A 16886-nucleotide genomic window follows, 5' to 3' on the forward strand; every position below is an offset into this window, starting at 1 on the left:
TATCTAACTAGAAAAAAATCCCACTTGGTTTTGTCAAATAATGGTTGTTTTTGGTTTGCCAGTAGTTTCCAGTAGTTATTGAGGACTTTGGCTATGTTCATGAAAGATATCAGGCTCTAGTCCTTGTGTTATTTTTGTCAGGGTTAGTATTAATGGAATCTGGTTTTGTAAATTAGGAATTAGTCCTTGCATTATTATCTTGTGGAGGGCCTTGTAGAGAACTACTATAATTTCTTCCTTAAATATTTGATAGAATTTGCCAGTTAGCCAATTAGAGACTGGTGTTTTCTATTTCTATTGGTAATAGATTCAGTTTTATTAATAGATGTAGGCCTACTTATATTATTTCCTCTTGTAAGTTTTGGAAGATTGTGTCTTTGAAGCAATTGGTTACTTAATAAATTTAGTAAATTTCTGGCATAGTTTATAATATTCCCTTATTATCTTTATATTTGATATTTTATATGTAACCCTTCTTTCATTTCTGATATTAGTAATTCATGTCTTTTGTCTTTTTTTCCTTAGGTAACCTAATTAGAAGCTTATCAATTTTACCACTCTTTTCCAAAAACTAGTACTTTTGCTGATTTCTCTGTTGATTTCTTGATTTTAACATTATTGATTTTTTTTGATTCGGATTTCTTTCCTTCTACTTACTTTGGATTTAATTTATTCTTCCTTTTCTAGCTATCTATGGTGGAAGCTTAGATGAGTGATTTTAGGTCTTTCTTTTATGATATATGTATTTAATATTGTAAATTTCCCTGTAAGCACTGCTTTTGCTTCACTTCTTAAGTTTGTTTGTTTTTGGATGCTGGGGATTAATCCTAGAGTCTTAAACATATAAGCAAATGTTCTGCCACTAAGTTCCCTGATTTTGCTAAGTTTTATTTTTATTTTCCATTTAGTTTAAAATATTTTAAAATTTATCATGATATTTCATTGATCCATTTGTTTTTTATAGGTCTGAGAGTGTACTTTTTATATTTTCTGTTAGGATGTATTTTGTGGTCTAACATTGTGATATGTTCTGTGTGAGCTTACATAACGTATGTTTTTCTGATATTGGATAGTCTGTAGATGTTAGTAATATCTAGTTGCTGATGTTCAGTTCAACTCTGTCCTCATTGACTTCTTACTGAATTTGTCAATTATGATAGAGGAGTGTTGGAATCTCTAGATATATTACTGAATTCATATAATTCTCTTTGAAGTTGTATCATTTTTGTTTTACATATTTTGATGCTTTGTTGTTAGGTGAATACACACTAAGATTTGTTATTGTCTTGGAAATCTGACTTCTCCTTTGTCGTATGATAATTTTCTTTGAAGTCAAGTTTTTTGAAATCAACATAGCTATTTATTGTTAGCATGGTACATATTTTCTTCATTATTTTAATATATTTGTATCTTTATTTATAATGTAGGATTCTTATAGGCAATATTCAATTGGGTCTTATTTTTGTAATCCACTCTGAAGTCTTTTTCTTAAAATTGCTGTAATTCGAACTTGATAATTAAGTATTGATTTAAATGGATTTTTTGTCTATCAAATTCCTTACTCTTCTATTTTTTGTTACCCTTGTTTCTTTTTATGTGTTCTACTTTTTCTGCCTTATCTGCATTTGGTTGAACATTTTGTAAATCCATTTTTCTCTTCTTTTAGTATATCAATTATCATTATTTTTGCCACTCTAATTAGTGGTTGCCCTTAAGTTTGTAATACACATTTACAAGATAATTAATAATTATATTGTTTTAGTTATGTTAAACCCTCTTTCAAATAACGCTCTTCAAAGAATCATTTTTAACACAGTAGTGTGAGAACCTCCTAATTCCTTGCTGTTATAACATTGACCTCATTCATTTTTTTCATATGCTATCATCACCAAATTCTTTTTTGCAAAAGTTATTTTGAACAGAATTATTCATTGTGTCAATTTAGTAAGAAAAAAATGTTTTATGTGCTTTTATCTGTGTCTTATGTGCTAGCATTTTTATTTTCAGTAGGATCATCCCTACAAGTGATCTCTCTGATAAGAGGGCCTTTTAAGTCTTATAGTTCTGACATTATTACTTTTCAACATACAGAGTTGTATCTTCTTGCCAGCAATCTATGAAAAGCATGAGGGGTGCCCTTCTTTTCATATTTTTGCCAGAACTCCATAATCAGTTTATGAATATTTTAGAAACCTGATGAGTGAAAGATCTTCTTTTGATCCATATTCACCTGATTCTTTATAAGTTTTAGCATTGTATTATTCCTGTGGAGAAATGGTTATTACCCATTTTCATTTCCTTAATAGTAAATTTTCTTTTCATATCACTTGCCCCATTTTAATTTTTTCACTAATTCATAGTTGCATATGCAAACAGTAAACATGCAAGACCTAAGAAGCAGAGTTTCTTTCTTGTTCTCCAGAGGTGACTGTTTTCAGCAGTTTTAGGAGTGCATTTATTTTTTTATCTCTATTATCAAATAATGTGCTTATTACTAGTTGATTTTTTTAAAGATTTAAGCATTAACCATTTACTTATTTCAGTTTATCTATGTTTATGTGGCCTGTCATCACATACAAACAAATACACACCTAGTTACCCCCTCAGAGCAATGCTGGGGTACAGTAACCTTGGGTACAGTTGTTCTGTATTTCTGTTGTTGTGAACATTCTTCACAGCTGAGCCATGTAGTATATGGTTATTATGTATCCTCCTTTCACAACTGCCCCACTCCCTTGGAATTAATCAATGTCTTTTCTTTTTTGTTTCTTGGCCCAAGTTTTAATATACTTAGCTTTCCTTGTAATGCTGAATTATTCACATGGTCTTTCTTATTTGATTAAATTTTCTCTGAGTATAATTAAATACACACATACACAAAATCTGTTAGTTTAATTAAAGACATCTATTTTGGAGACTTCTGACTAGTTTCTTCAGGACTGGTTGTTCCTTGGTCCCATGCATGGGCATCATTTATCATCTGTATGGGATAGCTTCTTTTTTTTTTTTTTCCTTTATGGAAGCTTTTGGTCTTCCCTTATCTATTATCATTCTGAAATTTTATGATGTTTCTTGATATTTTACTTTTATTTACTTGATGGACTTTTTTTTTTTTTTTTTAAGGAACCGGGGTGCTTAGATGCATTTGGCCATTGAGCCACACCCTACCCCTATTTTGTATTTTATTTAGAGACAGGGTCTCACTGAGCTGCTAAGCACCTCACCATTGCTGAGGTTGACTTTGAACTTTCGATTCTACTGTCTCAGCTTCCTGAGTCACTGGGATTACAGGTATATGCCACCACACCCTGCTTGATGGACATTTTTTATCTGAAGTTCATCCAAAAATAATTGGATTTTTTGTCCTCTGCTTTTTTCTAAAACTTGTGTATTTGGATTTGGATTTATCTGTACCATTTTCTATCCATTTTTTACCTTCTTTTTTTAACCCACTGGGAAATACCTCCACTTTTCTTTCCACCCCTTCCATTAAAACTGAGTTTTTCATTTAACTTATATTGCTTTAAGGAACAAGTTTTATCATTTTATCTTATTTTTGGTTTATTAATACAATATTCTTTTTTAAAATTTCTTTTAAATTTTTTATATGTGGGGCGGAGGATCCAACCCAGCGCCTCACATGTGTGAAGAAGTGCTCTACCACTGAGCTACAGCCTCAGCCCCAGTACAATATTCTTTTGCCTCTAAGGGTAATTAAGTTTCCTTCTCTCATACTTTTTCTTCCAATTGCCTTTAGCATTCATTGTATTAATCTCTGTCTTTTTGAGTTTTCTTTGGATATTCAAAAGGAAGAAGAAAGCTTTTTGAAAACTATAAGAAAGTGCAAATTGTCATTTGTGGTCTTTACTATAAGGGGAACCTTGCTGCTATGTTGAATCTTTGGTTTTACTTGTGTTCTGTAGAATTCCATAGAGAAGCCTCCTATAGTTAGCTGCCTGAAGAGAGTAAGCCTTTTAGGAGAAGGAGGCTGGGTGGAAATGGTGATGGAGTTTAAGCTTTAGCATACAAACTTTGATTTAATCCTGTAGAGCTTTTTCTCCCCTCTTCTGTTTCTCTATCTCTGCCTAACTCCCAGGAATCACACTGGGCTAGCTGCATGAAGTATGAAAGAGAATGTGGAGGTCAGAATCGTTTCTAAACTTATTTTTAGGTAGTTACTCTATTTTCAATTCCACTCATACCTCAATCCAGTATTATTTAGTTCCACCCATTTCTGATTTTTTTGAGAGGTTTTATGCAATAAATTATCTTGATTTTGTCATTCACACTGAGGCCAGTTGAGATTTTATGAGTTCTTAGTTACTCCTTGTTTTTCTACTTTCCAGGTTCTTAATTTTTGAATTTTAGTATTTGTAGAGAGAGTGTTTTATGTTTTATTTTAGTGAAATATAACTTTTTTTTAAATTAGGAAACCAAACGTAATTTGTCATGAATTTTAAGATTTTTTTCTCTCATTTAATGCATTGAAGCTTTTTGTTTCTTTATAAACATTAATATTCATGTCATCAATTTTTCCCCATCTATCATTTGTAAGTTCTTTTTTAAAGAGAGTCTCCCTCACATTTAAGCTAAACAAATAAGTCATAAGATACCACAGAGAATTGTTTTTGAATCTTCATTGTGCAGTTAAAAGAAGATATTCTGATAATTAGTAAAAGACTAGAATCATCTCAAAAGTCCACTAACAAAAGGTTACTTATTCAGTTAGGCTAACACAATGGAACACTGAACAGCTAGCATAAAAAAGGCATTAGCAATACTTTTATGAAGTTCTGTGTTCTTACCTTAAGGATATATTGTTAAGTGGGGGAAAAAAGTGCAAAAGACTGTTTATTGAATGCTGCCTTTTGTATAATAGAAGAGAATATGAATATAAATCATTTTTATATTTTCAAAAGGAAATTGTGAATGAATAAACTAAAAACTAATGGAAATAGTTTTAGGAGAAAGGAGAGAAGAAAGGGGAGAAGTATGAATGGAAACAAAATACATGAGAGTGTACCTCGATTGTACTTACATTTGACTCTGGCATCATATAGTTGTCTTAGGTAGTAAATATCCAAGAAAATTAAAAAGAAGTCACTGTAAAATAGATAAATAAACTTCCGGTCATGCAGAGAAAAAATTAGTTCAAGGAATCTAATTTTTATTGAACATTTCTTGTGGATTATATTCTATGTTAAAAAATTCTTCAAAGTAATTGTAACTACATTCAGTATATGTGTAGAAAGAATATTGATATTATATTAAAATTATTATGCACAATTTTAGAACAAAATAAGAAACAGTATAAGGAAGTAAGATTCTTGACATAAGAGAAAAAATATAAAATTGAAGAAGCTAAATAAAAACCCTGACTATTTATATATAATTATGAATTTATTTTTTTTCCTTTTCAAAGGTTACATTTTCATAGCATTGCCACTGAAAAGTCCTAGAAGTAATAAACGCTTAACAATGGGGTAGAAACTTAATGTGGTTTTATCTATATCTCCTTGTTCTAAAAAGAGGCAGACATTCCTGACAAATAACTGATTCTTGGTCTGTGCCAGGAAATGTTCAAGATGATCCTGAGATATCTTTACATTCTAGAAATCAAGAAAGATATCTAAGATCAATTGGATAGTGTCAAAAATACTTCAGAGCTAACCAGAAGGGGCCTTTTATTGTCTTCATAGATGAACAATTTGAGTATCAAAAAGTGATCGAACTATTTCAAGTACATAAAAAATGCCTGGGTTTAAAATATACTAAAGTTAAAAAATCAGGAAATGGACTTTTTCAGTTGTTTGTAAAGTTGCTATGCCACCAACTCATTACTTTAAATGGATAAAAAAGATTTAAGTATTTTCCAGCCTTTCCTGTAAAATTGTGTTTTAGTATAACAAGTTACTCAGGAAAAATTCTTCATAGCAGAATTCTAGTTAGTAAAGGCAAAGGAAATTATCTAATTAGATAATCCTTAATGAAATGGTGAGTCTATAAAAGGAACATTAGTAGTTCCTAAAATCATTAGATGAAAAACTGATGGTAAGGACTTCCAATTGGAGGGCTGATACCATCTGACCAACTGATTTTTAATATCACAAAAATTGGGACAACCAGATATGTGCTTTGTGAAATAAGAGCCACATAGCACCTATGAAACTATTTTGCCTAAGAGAAAAGAGTAATAAAATGAACTTAAATCTAATTGAGTCTTAGATCTATATCATCTTATAGGAAATATGGAGAAATAGAAAAATAAGTTAAGTAACATCAAGGTGAAACAATTATCAAAAGTAAAAAATTCTCTGAACAAGTCGTTGACATGGGCAAAAAGAAAATGGGAGTCTAAATAATAGCAACCTAATGCTCTCTAAGGAACTGTTTGAATTCTAATTTGAGCACACGTATTGTAAAAAGACATCTTTAAGACATCACAAGAATTTTGATGTGGCTTAACAGGAAGTTAAAATTTTTAATTACAACCACAAGAATGGGAAGTTATACTCCAAAAAGTGTAATATTTCAAAATACATTCTACTGTCACATATAACTAAAAAAGAATAAGTAAAAACAGAAAGAGTTGCTTGTAAAAATTGTAATTAATTGTTTTAGGTGAGGATATTGGCATTTAAAGTAAACTTTTGTCAGATGGACACTGGGTAACAAGTTGATGTCTGGCATTTTATCTTGTATTAGGCTGGTGGCAGGGAAGGAGGTCAGAACATAAACAAGTCTGCCAAAATGTTCAGAGCTATTGAAGGTAGACAGAGAACACAGAGATTCTATGCTCTATTCAACCTACTTTCTACTTTTTTTTTTTTTTAATTTTTTTTTTTTTTTTTTTTTTTAAAGCTAGAAAAAGAAGTCTGTTGCTGTGGAACTAGAGAGCCTATGCTCCCCTGATTCCACCTTGTATTAGCTGTGTTATAGTGTATATGTTACTTAACTCTAAGCTTTACATGTCTTTATCTATAAAAGTTGAATAATATACCTACTTTTTAAGGAATACAGTAAGAAATAAATGCATTTAAAATAGTTAGAGCAATGCCTGGCACATTATAAGTATTTTTATCTATTGTTGTTATATATCTATTTTTCCTAGTAAATATGACTCAGCTCTTTAGATGGGGAACTGAGTCCTGCTAATGGGAAGGGGTATGTGACAATAGTGGTAAGAATGAAGAATTTAGTATTATGTTTTCACTGTAAAATCAAGAATACCTTAATATATGGCCCAGGGCACATGACATCTACAACCTTTTAAATGTATTCTAGTTTTGCTTCTTTTTTCCTATCTGGATAGTCTTTCCGTCATTCCCCTGAAGCAGCTCTCATTATTAGACATCTACACTTGGGTGGGAACCGGAGTATTTGAAATGTAGTAGAAAAGCTGGAGGATGACTAAAAAGAATTAAGCAAATGAAGAGTTTTTGTGACAAGGCTAGACTTTTTGGTAGTACTTTATGAAGTCAAGATTATATGACCTTGGAATCACTTGTAGGTATCACCCTTTAGTCTTACAGGTGCTCATATAATTGCCCAGTTTTCGAAGAAACTTCTTGATGAGGATATTTCTATTTTTTCTGGATCAGAATTGTTACCTGTGGTAAAAGGAGCTTTTATTTCTGTATGTCGTCAAATATATGGTACATGTGAAGGCTTACAGGTGTTACTGCCTTATAGTTTGCATGAATCTATAGCGAAAGCATGGAAGAAGGTAAGCATTTTTAAGTTTCATTTTTTCCAAACTGCAGATGTTTACTTCAGATATAGGCATCATCGTAGTATCACATTGTGCAGAAAATATTTGGGTTATCACATTTGACTTATTTAGCATCAGAGTATTCAGGGGACACAAAGCTTCTTAATCTGATACAGGAGGACTTCACTATTTCCTGAGAATTAACAAGATACTTTCAAAGTGTTTTCCTCTGATAGGAATGATTTTAGATAAATTCTCTTTGCATACAGTAACGTTCTTCTTTGGAAGTTACTTCTGAGACATTTTTGGAGGAAAGTTGTGTTTTGTTATGGATGGTGGAGAATATAATGTAACAATAACTGTACAGTATGTATGTATTAAATGAATTACTAAGCTTTTATTTTTGTACATTTATTTATATACTCATTTATGAAATACTTTATATGATGCTTAACAGACATAAAATAAGTTTTCTGGGTAAACTAATTTAAGTATATAAAGCACAAATAAAGATGCTGTACAAGAGATATTATGACTAGTGCTATCAATAAGAAAATGAATAATGTAAATCAATCTGTTAATTTTTAGACAAGTTTGATGTCAGAAAGAGTTCCTACTCCAGTAGAGGGTTCTGATTCTGTTTCTTCAGTAAGCCAGGAATCCCAAAACATGTAAGTAAAATTGGTAAACTCATCTGTTCATTAGTTTGCTGAATTAATTTTAAAATAATTTATTGAAATTATTAAACAATAAATAGACAATTATAAATATAATTATAAATAAAATTGTTATTAAATTATTTAAATTGAGTACTATGGCAAAAACATTTTACAAGAAGGCAATGTTTGTATACAGGTTTAAAGTAAATTATAGTTCAGAGAATTTTGTGATACTTGTAACCTTTAAAAAATTTTAGCAATATTTATTATACTTGCTTCATTCTGTACTTAATTTTGGGTTAGGAAACTTGATTTACAGAATTGATTCCAGAAAATTGTGGAGAATTACAAGATTCTAAAAATAAAATTTTAATTGGAGTGGTCAAAATAAGTAAAATATTTTCAAATGTTAGCAAGGCCCATTTATACTTAAATATGGGTGGGAGTGCTGTTTAGTTAAGTTTTGGAATTTGAAAATTATTTAAATCAGAATTTATTACAATTTTTGATTTAGGTGTTTCTCATTACAGATATCAATAGACAATGGAGTCAGGTTAATGGGGAAAATATTTTTGTAAAAAGTAAGATCTAGGCTGGGGATGTGGCTCAAGTGGTAGCGAGCTCGCCTGGCATGCGTGCGGCCTGGGTTTGATCCTCAACACCACATACAAACAAAGATTTTGTGTCTGCCGAGAACTAAAAAATAAATATTAAAAAAAATTCTCTCTCTTTCTCTCTCTCTGTCTTAAAAAAAAAAAAAAGTAAGATCTGATGACATGTTCCTGGATTTGCTTGTAATTTTATAATTGACTATTTTTCTTAGTCTGAAAAGATAATCATTAGGGAAAACTTTGAGGGATTTTTTTTTTTTTTTTTTGTAGAAACTTTTGAGGTAAATTTAAATTTTTTCTTAGAAACTTTGGAGGTAAATTTAAATTTTTTCTTTTTCTTTTTTTTAGGTAGGCATATTTAAATTTAATCTACTAAACAAAGATGTTTTGTGTTTTTTTTCTTTTTTAAATTTTGTTTTAGTCATTGATGGGCTTTTATTTTAAGTATTTATATTTGGTGCTGAGAATTGAACCCAGTGTCTCACACATGCTAGGCGAGCACTTTGCCACTGAGCCACAACCCCAGCCTGTATTTTCTTAACAATATAATGGTTCAATAAATACTTAATTCTCTAGAAAATACTAAATATTTTTTCCTAACACAGGAAACACTTATATTAGCCGCTGTTTTTTTTTTTGCCTTGCTTTGAGACAATGAGAAGAAACATATCTGTATTTTCGTTTTTAGATTTTTTTTTACTTTGACATCCTTTCATATGGCTTGTCACTTTTTCATTTTCATTCATGCATCAATTTTCCACCCACTCATCCAATTATTAGACTGAGTGACTACTCTGTTAATTTCTGAGGATGCTTACAGACCTATGGGAACATAGTATGTAGTATAGATAGAGTACAGTAAAGACAGCATGGTGGTAGATTCTGCTAGCTGTATGATATGAGCTATAAAGGGTTTCTTGGGAGCCAACTTGTGGGGAAATCTAGAAAAAATAATTGTTAAACTGAGTTTTAAAGAATACATGAATACTAACTGAGTTTAAAAAGATGAGGATGTTATTTCAAATGGAAGAAATAATGTGGTCAATAGGCTAGAAGTGATAGGGCACATAATTAATGTATTTAACATTTTATGTCAGTAATATTTTTAGACTCTGATGTTAGAGGGTGAAGGAGCTAATAAATTATATGCCACTCACTCACTTGTGAAGTCTGAAGCTATTAATAGAGAAGCCAAGCATACCAAAACACTGATTAACATGGACTTCCTAGTATTGGTATCAGGAATGGGACAAGTTGAGTTCAGTTGCAGTTGGCAGTGGGCAGCTACAGGCTTCACTCTAAGGCAGAACTTGATGCCATCAGAAAGCTGTGTAGGAGAGTAGAGCAGAATGTGTGATTCCTACAGGCGGATGGGTCCCCAAAAGGAAGTGGACTGGAGGAGAGGCCTTACTTAGCCGGTTATGTTTAATTCACCCTTCAGATTTTCCAAATTTCTCCTTCTCTCATGTAGGAGGAGTAGATATTTAGGAGTAAGTGCAGAGAGACAGTGTTAAAATAGAGATGTGCTACACATGAAAATTTCTTTTTTCCTTTTTTAAAATTTGTTTCTACACCAAAACTTGATGCCAGGGAAAAAGGAGGTTCTCCAACCCCTGATGTTATTATCTGTGTTAGAGCTCTTCATAGAGACAAAACCAATAGGATCTATTTATATATCCATATGTATATATAAATCCCCATAAATTTAGGGGAATTGACTCACATGATTTATAGAGGCTAAGTCCCACCCAGGTTTTCTGTAAATTGGAGACACTGATATGCTGATAATGTTGCTCAAAGTCTGAAAGTTTGAGGACTGGAGATCTTCTGGTATATATCCTGGAGCCCAAAGGTCAAATAACCTGGAGTTCCAATTTCAAAGGAGAGAAGAGGAGTGTATCCCAGCTCTAGGTTAGAGACAGGCCAATTCCCCCTTTCTGTTTTTTATTCTAGTCTATCTCAGCTCCTAATCAACTGGATGGTGCCTTTCTACATGGGGCTGGGATAGATCTTTGCCACTTATTCTCCTGAGATTCTTGCATTATTTATCTCCTCTGGAAACACCTCATAGACACATCCCCAAATAGTTCTTTGCCCGTTTTCTAGATATTCCTTACTTAAGTCAACATCTAAATTATCTATCACAATGTCTTAGAGAAATAAAAGATATAATAAAGCTGTTGATAAAATAGTCAGAACTGTTTTCATTAGAATTCACTTTACCTAACAGAGTTGAGTTTCTTTCTTCTTTTGCTTTATTGAGATAGCTGATGTAAGATAGGCATTATTTGTTTCTTGATTCTTTGGTAAAACCTGAATGGATAATCATCCAGAATAGTTTACTAGGCTTATGTCTGCAATAGCAGGCACCAGATAACTATTCCTTGATTGAATCAATTAAAGAGTTAATGAGTAAAACTTTCCCTAGCCCCCAATTCTAATGACAGTACGACTAACATTGATGTGATAAAGGTAAAATTAAGAAAGAGTAACCAGTATAAACTTAGTATTTTTGTGTTTTAATAATTTTGATCTTATATTTTATGCTCCCTTTATGGGTGCTTACTATATTGAAGATAGAAGCTGATGCATAATACTGTTAGGGTACTGATGTCCTTTTAATCTAAAGATTGATTCAAAACTCCAAAAAAAAGTTCTACAAGTTTGCTTTTCCTTTTTTTTTAAATTTATTTTTTTTATTATTTTTTTATTGGTTGTTCAAAACCTTACAAAGCTCTTGACATATCATATTTCAAACATTAGTTTCAAGTGAGTTATGAACTCCCATTTTTACCCCAAATACAGATTGCAGAATCACATCGGTTGCACATTCACATTTTTACATAATGCCATACTAGTGACTGTTGTATTCTGCTACCTTTCCTATCCTCTACTATCCCCCTCCCCCCCATCTTCTCTTTCTATCCCATCTACTGTAATTCATTTCTCTCCTTATTTTTTCTTCCAATTCCCCTCACAACCTCTTTTATGTAGTTTTTTATAACAATGAGGGTCTCTTTCCATTTCCATGCAATTCCCCCTTTTCTCTCTCTTTCCCTCCCATCTCGTGCCTCTGTTTAATGTCAATCTTTTCTTCCTGCTCTTCCTCCCTGCTCTATTCTTAGTTGCTCTCATTATATCAAAGAAGACATTTGGTATTTGTTTTTTAGGGATTGGCTAGCTTCACTAAGCATAATGTGCTCTAGTGCCATCCATTTCCCTGCAAATTCCATGATTTTGTCATTTTTTAGTGCTGCATAATACTCCATGGTGTATAAATGCCACATTTTTTAATCCATTCATCCATTGAAGGGCATCTGGGTTGGTTCCACAGTCTAGCTATTGTGAATTGTGCTGCTGTGAACATCGATGTGGCATGGTTTTCCTTATATCAATGACTGCAAGCTATTTGAGACTATCATTAGGATCACAATCGAGAAGATTATAATTATAGAATAAAACAAGATGCCAAACCTACCCCAACCAACCTTTAAAGTGCCTTTGGTCAAATTGGAGGGATTCTTTGAACTGCAAAGTTCAACTGTGATCTCTCCAAAATTAAACACCAGAAATTTAATAACCATGAGTGCATCTAACTCTCCATATTTGCTCATTTGAAAAATGCAGTTCTTCATGCTAACAAAGCAATCTTTGCTACTGCCCCTCCCCCAGAATATAGAGTGATAACATTCCATGGTCTGATCTTCCTTCTGGCTTGAAAATTTGGATACCTTTACTAAAATTTGAAGGAAATATAAACAATATTAGCAGAAAATATCTACTAAAATATATGCTTTTATTCCCCAGAATTATATGTACTCCTTCATATCATGCAGTGACATGATTTTCAAGTTCTTTTGTACCCCCCGCCACACACTTTTTTGGGAAGGAGTCATTTAAACTTAATTTTCTTTAATGGCTAATGTAAGATTTCCATTTCTTCTAAGTGACTTTTGTTTATATTTTCCAAAAATAGCATTTTATCTCTGTATTTACATATTTTTATCATAAATTTATTTGAGTATTTGTATGTGATTTAAAAAGAAAATGTTCTCCAGTTGCCATTGTCTCCACTTTTTTATTGTTAGTATTTTTTTACTTTTTCTCTCTTCTTTACCAATTCATTACATTAGTTTTTAAGATTGGATTTGGGTTTTATAATGTTCTCTTTTCCTTTCTCCCTCCTTCTTTACCTCTCTTATTTCTGTAGTAGTGCAAAGTGAAAAAGGGATTGAGAATGGAGATTGGGCAAATAAATCTACATTAGCCACACTCACTAATTTTGATGTGTAGCACTTTCATTATTAAGCTGTTTTATGTACTTTTTGAAAATTTTATTTTAGTCTTTAATACATGAAATATTTGGGATGTATTTTCTAGTTTTCATAGTTGTTACTACTTTATTTTATTTTTGATTTAGATGCTTTTCAGAGACCATCAATTGTATGTGTATCTTTTTTTATGTTGGTTAAATTTACTTTGTGACCTATTATAGGGTCAGTTGAAAGAAAAATCTGTTTGCTTGAAAAGAATATTCTTCACCTGAAAGCTGGTTATTTTGTATATGTGTGTGTGTGTGCATGTATATATATATATATATATATACATGCACACACACACACATATATATAAAAGTAATTACATAATTTCTCATTCTTATAACTTTGTTTTAAATTTTACCATATTAATGTTGCTAAGTTCATTTTGCTTTAGTTTGTATTTGTATACCATATTAGTTAAAACTATTACATAGAACTCAGTAAGACTTTATTTTCTGCACATAATAATTCTCAAGAATATTCAGACATGTTGTACTTGTGTTTTGTGTTTTGACCCAATCTTTAAATTTCTTTTTCTTTTTTTTTTTAAGGTGAGTTTAGGGTTTTTACATTTTACATTTTTCTGATACTATTTTTGGGGGCTTATTATTTTTTTTCTTTTGTATTTTATGTTGATGTTCTATTGTTTTTTTTCCTCCTTTGCTGTCTTATTTTAGATTGATAAAATGTTTCTTATTCTGTTTTTTTTTTTTAAAGTCAGTATCACTAGGATATCTGTATATATATTTAAGTATATCTAATTTTTGTGGAGGCAGGTACTGGGGATTAAATTTAGGGCATTTGGCCACTAAGCCACATCCCCAGCCCTATTTTGTACTTTATTTAGAGAAAGGGTCTTACTGAGTGGCTTAGCACCTCACCATTGCTGAGGCTGGCTTTGAATTTGCAATCCTCCTGTCTCAGCCTTTTGAGCTTCTGGGATTACAGGCCTGGGCCCTGTGCCCAGCTTAATTTATATTTTTTAAGTGAAAGTCTAAAGTTAGTAGGTATATATTTCATGTCTTGAGATGCAACATGGATCTTAGCACACTTTCATTTATTCTCAATGCTTTTTAGTTATCTAGAATTTTGCAATTTATTTCTTTATACTGTCAAATACTAAATTTGTTGAATATGTTTAGTATTTTTAATTATTATTTTAAAATTTGCCATTTGTTTTAATAGTCTTAAGTTTCCATAGTTATCCTTTAATTATTCTTTAATAATTTTTTTTTTGTGTGTGTGTGTGTGTGTTTGTGTGTGGTGCTGAGGATTGAACCCAGGGCCTTGTGCATGCTAGGCAAGCACTCTACCAGCTGAGCTATATCCCTAGCCTTCTTTAATACATATTGAGGGTGGTTAACTATCTTTATCTTTTTATGTCTGAAAATGTTTATTTTCCTTCCAACCTACTGTCTTCTGCCACCTACACACATATTTTCTCTTTTAAGTGGTAGTTTATCTGAATATAAGTATTAAGATAGAGAATTATTCCTCATCAATATTTGGAGCTCTTACTCTATTGTTTTCTGGAATTGATGGTAACTTATATAACCCCTTGTTTTTAGATAATGTAAGTTAATCATTTCTCTAATGGCCTTTTAAAAATTGTTTTGATGTTTGCCTAATTTCTGTGATTTAAATATATCATTTCTGGTCCTTAAAGTATTTTATCAATTTTAGAAAATTATTATTATTTTTTTAAACAATACATTTATTGATTTATTTATTTATTTTTATGTGGTGCTGAGGATCGAACCCAGTGCCTCACATGTGCCACAACCCCAGCCCCAATTCCAGAAAATTCTAAATCCTATCTTTTAAAAATTTTAGTTGACAAATAATTTTATATGTGTGTATGTATATACATGAAGTTCAGTGCTTTTCCAATTTTTTTCTTTTCTTTAGGGATCCTTTCAATTTTTTCTGAGGAGCAAATAGTTGGTCTTTCTTATAGGTGTGTACTGAGAAAAAAATTGACATTTCCCCCAAATAAAATAAAAACCTATGAAAATAAAATGATAATGTAGAAAATATGCTTTAGAAAGTCAGAAAACAGAACTTTATAGTGAATAGAAAGTACAGAAATAATGGAGAGTCATGGCTTAGAGATTCCAGAAAGAGCAGAATTATAATGGGAGAGTAGAATAAACTTAAGGCATGGATGAGAGAAGTGGTGGAATAGAAATGCTGACATATGGAGTTAATATTTAATTCAGTGAAGGAAAATTATTGGTATAGAAGATATGGGAATAAAATAAATCACCATCTAAGAAACCATTGTTTCAGTTCTACTTAAAAATGTCTATTGAGTAGTTAGCTACCATTTGTGTATGCATAAATTTATTTATTGGCTATCATCTTTCTTTTCAGTTGAGTGTACTAAAAAAAGCTCTTTCTTTTACCTGTTTCAGTATGGCTTGGGAAGATAATTTGTTAGATGATTTATTAAATTTTGCTGCCACTCCCAAAGGATTACTACTTCTTCAAAGAACAGGTGCCATCAATGAATGTGTGATATTTATGTTCAACGGATATGCAAAAAAACTACAGGTATGTATTACCATCTGTCACAGAAAAAAGGAATTTTTGTTGTTTAAAAGCCATTAAGAGCATCATTCTGTTCTCTGTGCAGGGAGAGGTTATTAAGTCTCAATTAAAAAGCCATATAGCATCATAATACTTGATATTGTTTTAGGAAAGCATTAGAGAGTTGATATTGGTGTCTGTGACTGTGTTTACAGAATTGCAAACAGCCAGATGGAATTTAAAAATTCAGTTAATCATCTTGCTGTTTTTATAAATATGATATCAAACATCTGTATGTACTGAAACTGGGTATAACTTCTAGAGGAAAAAAAACTTGAATCTATATGTATGTTTGAATGTTTATGCTTCAGTGTTTAAAAAGACACAAAATTATTTATAGAAGGATTATATGTTTTTAATTTTAATTGAGTATATATGATAGCAGAATGCCTTTGAGTCATTGTACACAATTGCAGCACAACTTTTCATTTCTCTCGTTGTACACGATGTAGCATTGCACCATATGTGCAGTCATACATGTACCTAGGTAGAGGGATTAATTCTATTGTTAAATAAAATTTACAATATGAGCTAATCTTTAATTAGATAGTCAGAGGCCACTGAATTGTATTCAGTTTTCTTTTGAGTATATATTCCTAGAGATACGGTCCTTTTAGGATCCTAGGTATGTTTTTTTATTTTAAATGTTTTTATTAGAGCATTGTAGTTTATATAATAGAGGGTTCACTTTGACATAATCATACATACATGGAATATATTTTGTTCTCTTTCAGTGCTCTGTATTTCCTCTTTTCCTCCACTTCTTCCCCTTTCTGTATTCTACTGATCTTCCTTCTATTATTGCTTTTTTTAAATTGGTGCTTTATTGCTTTTAAGTGTTTTTCTCTGTTATTTCTTGGCCTTCTGGCTAAGATCAAGTGTAATTTTTGTTGTTACCAGTGTAAAAGTGTTTTCCTTCTCTGTCTTGTTGCAGCTGTGGTGTTTGACATTATTAGATTGCTTAATGCCTTTTTTTTCCCCCTTCTTACTGTCTTTA

At 31.5% G+C, this 16886-nt stretch overlaps 1 protein-coding gene across 1 annotated transcript in view; it reads left to right on the plus strand.

The window, feature by feature from the left end:
- The window catches only part of Tbc1d32 (TBC1 domain family member 32), a 195664-nt gene that overhangs the window by 56869 nt on the left and 121909 nt on the right, over positions 1-16886 (plus strand). Inside the window, exons 17-19 of the mRNA XM_026394083.2 lie at positions 7525-7726; positions 8300-8382; positions 15715-15853. Coding sequence (XP_026249868.2) covers positions 7525-7726; positions 8300-8382; positions 15715-15853 — 424 coding nt within the window. The remainder of the gene's footprint in view (positions 1-7524; positions 7727-8299; positions 8383-15714; positions 15854-16886) is intronic.

The sequence above is a fragment of the Urocitellus parryii genome, chromosome 8 (assembly GCF_045843805.1).
Source record: "Urocitellus parryii isolate mUroPar1 chromosome 8, mUroPar1.hap1, whole genome shotgun sequence".
Taxonomy (NCBI): domain Eukaryota; kingdom Metazoa; phylum Chordata; class Mammalia; order Rodentia; family Sciuridae; genus Urocitellus; species Urocitellus parryii.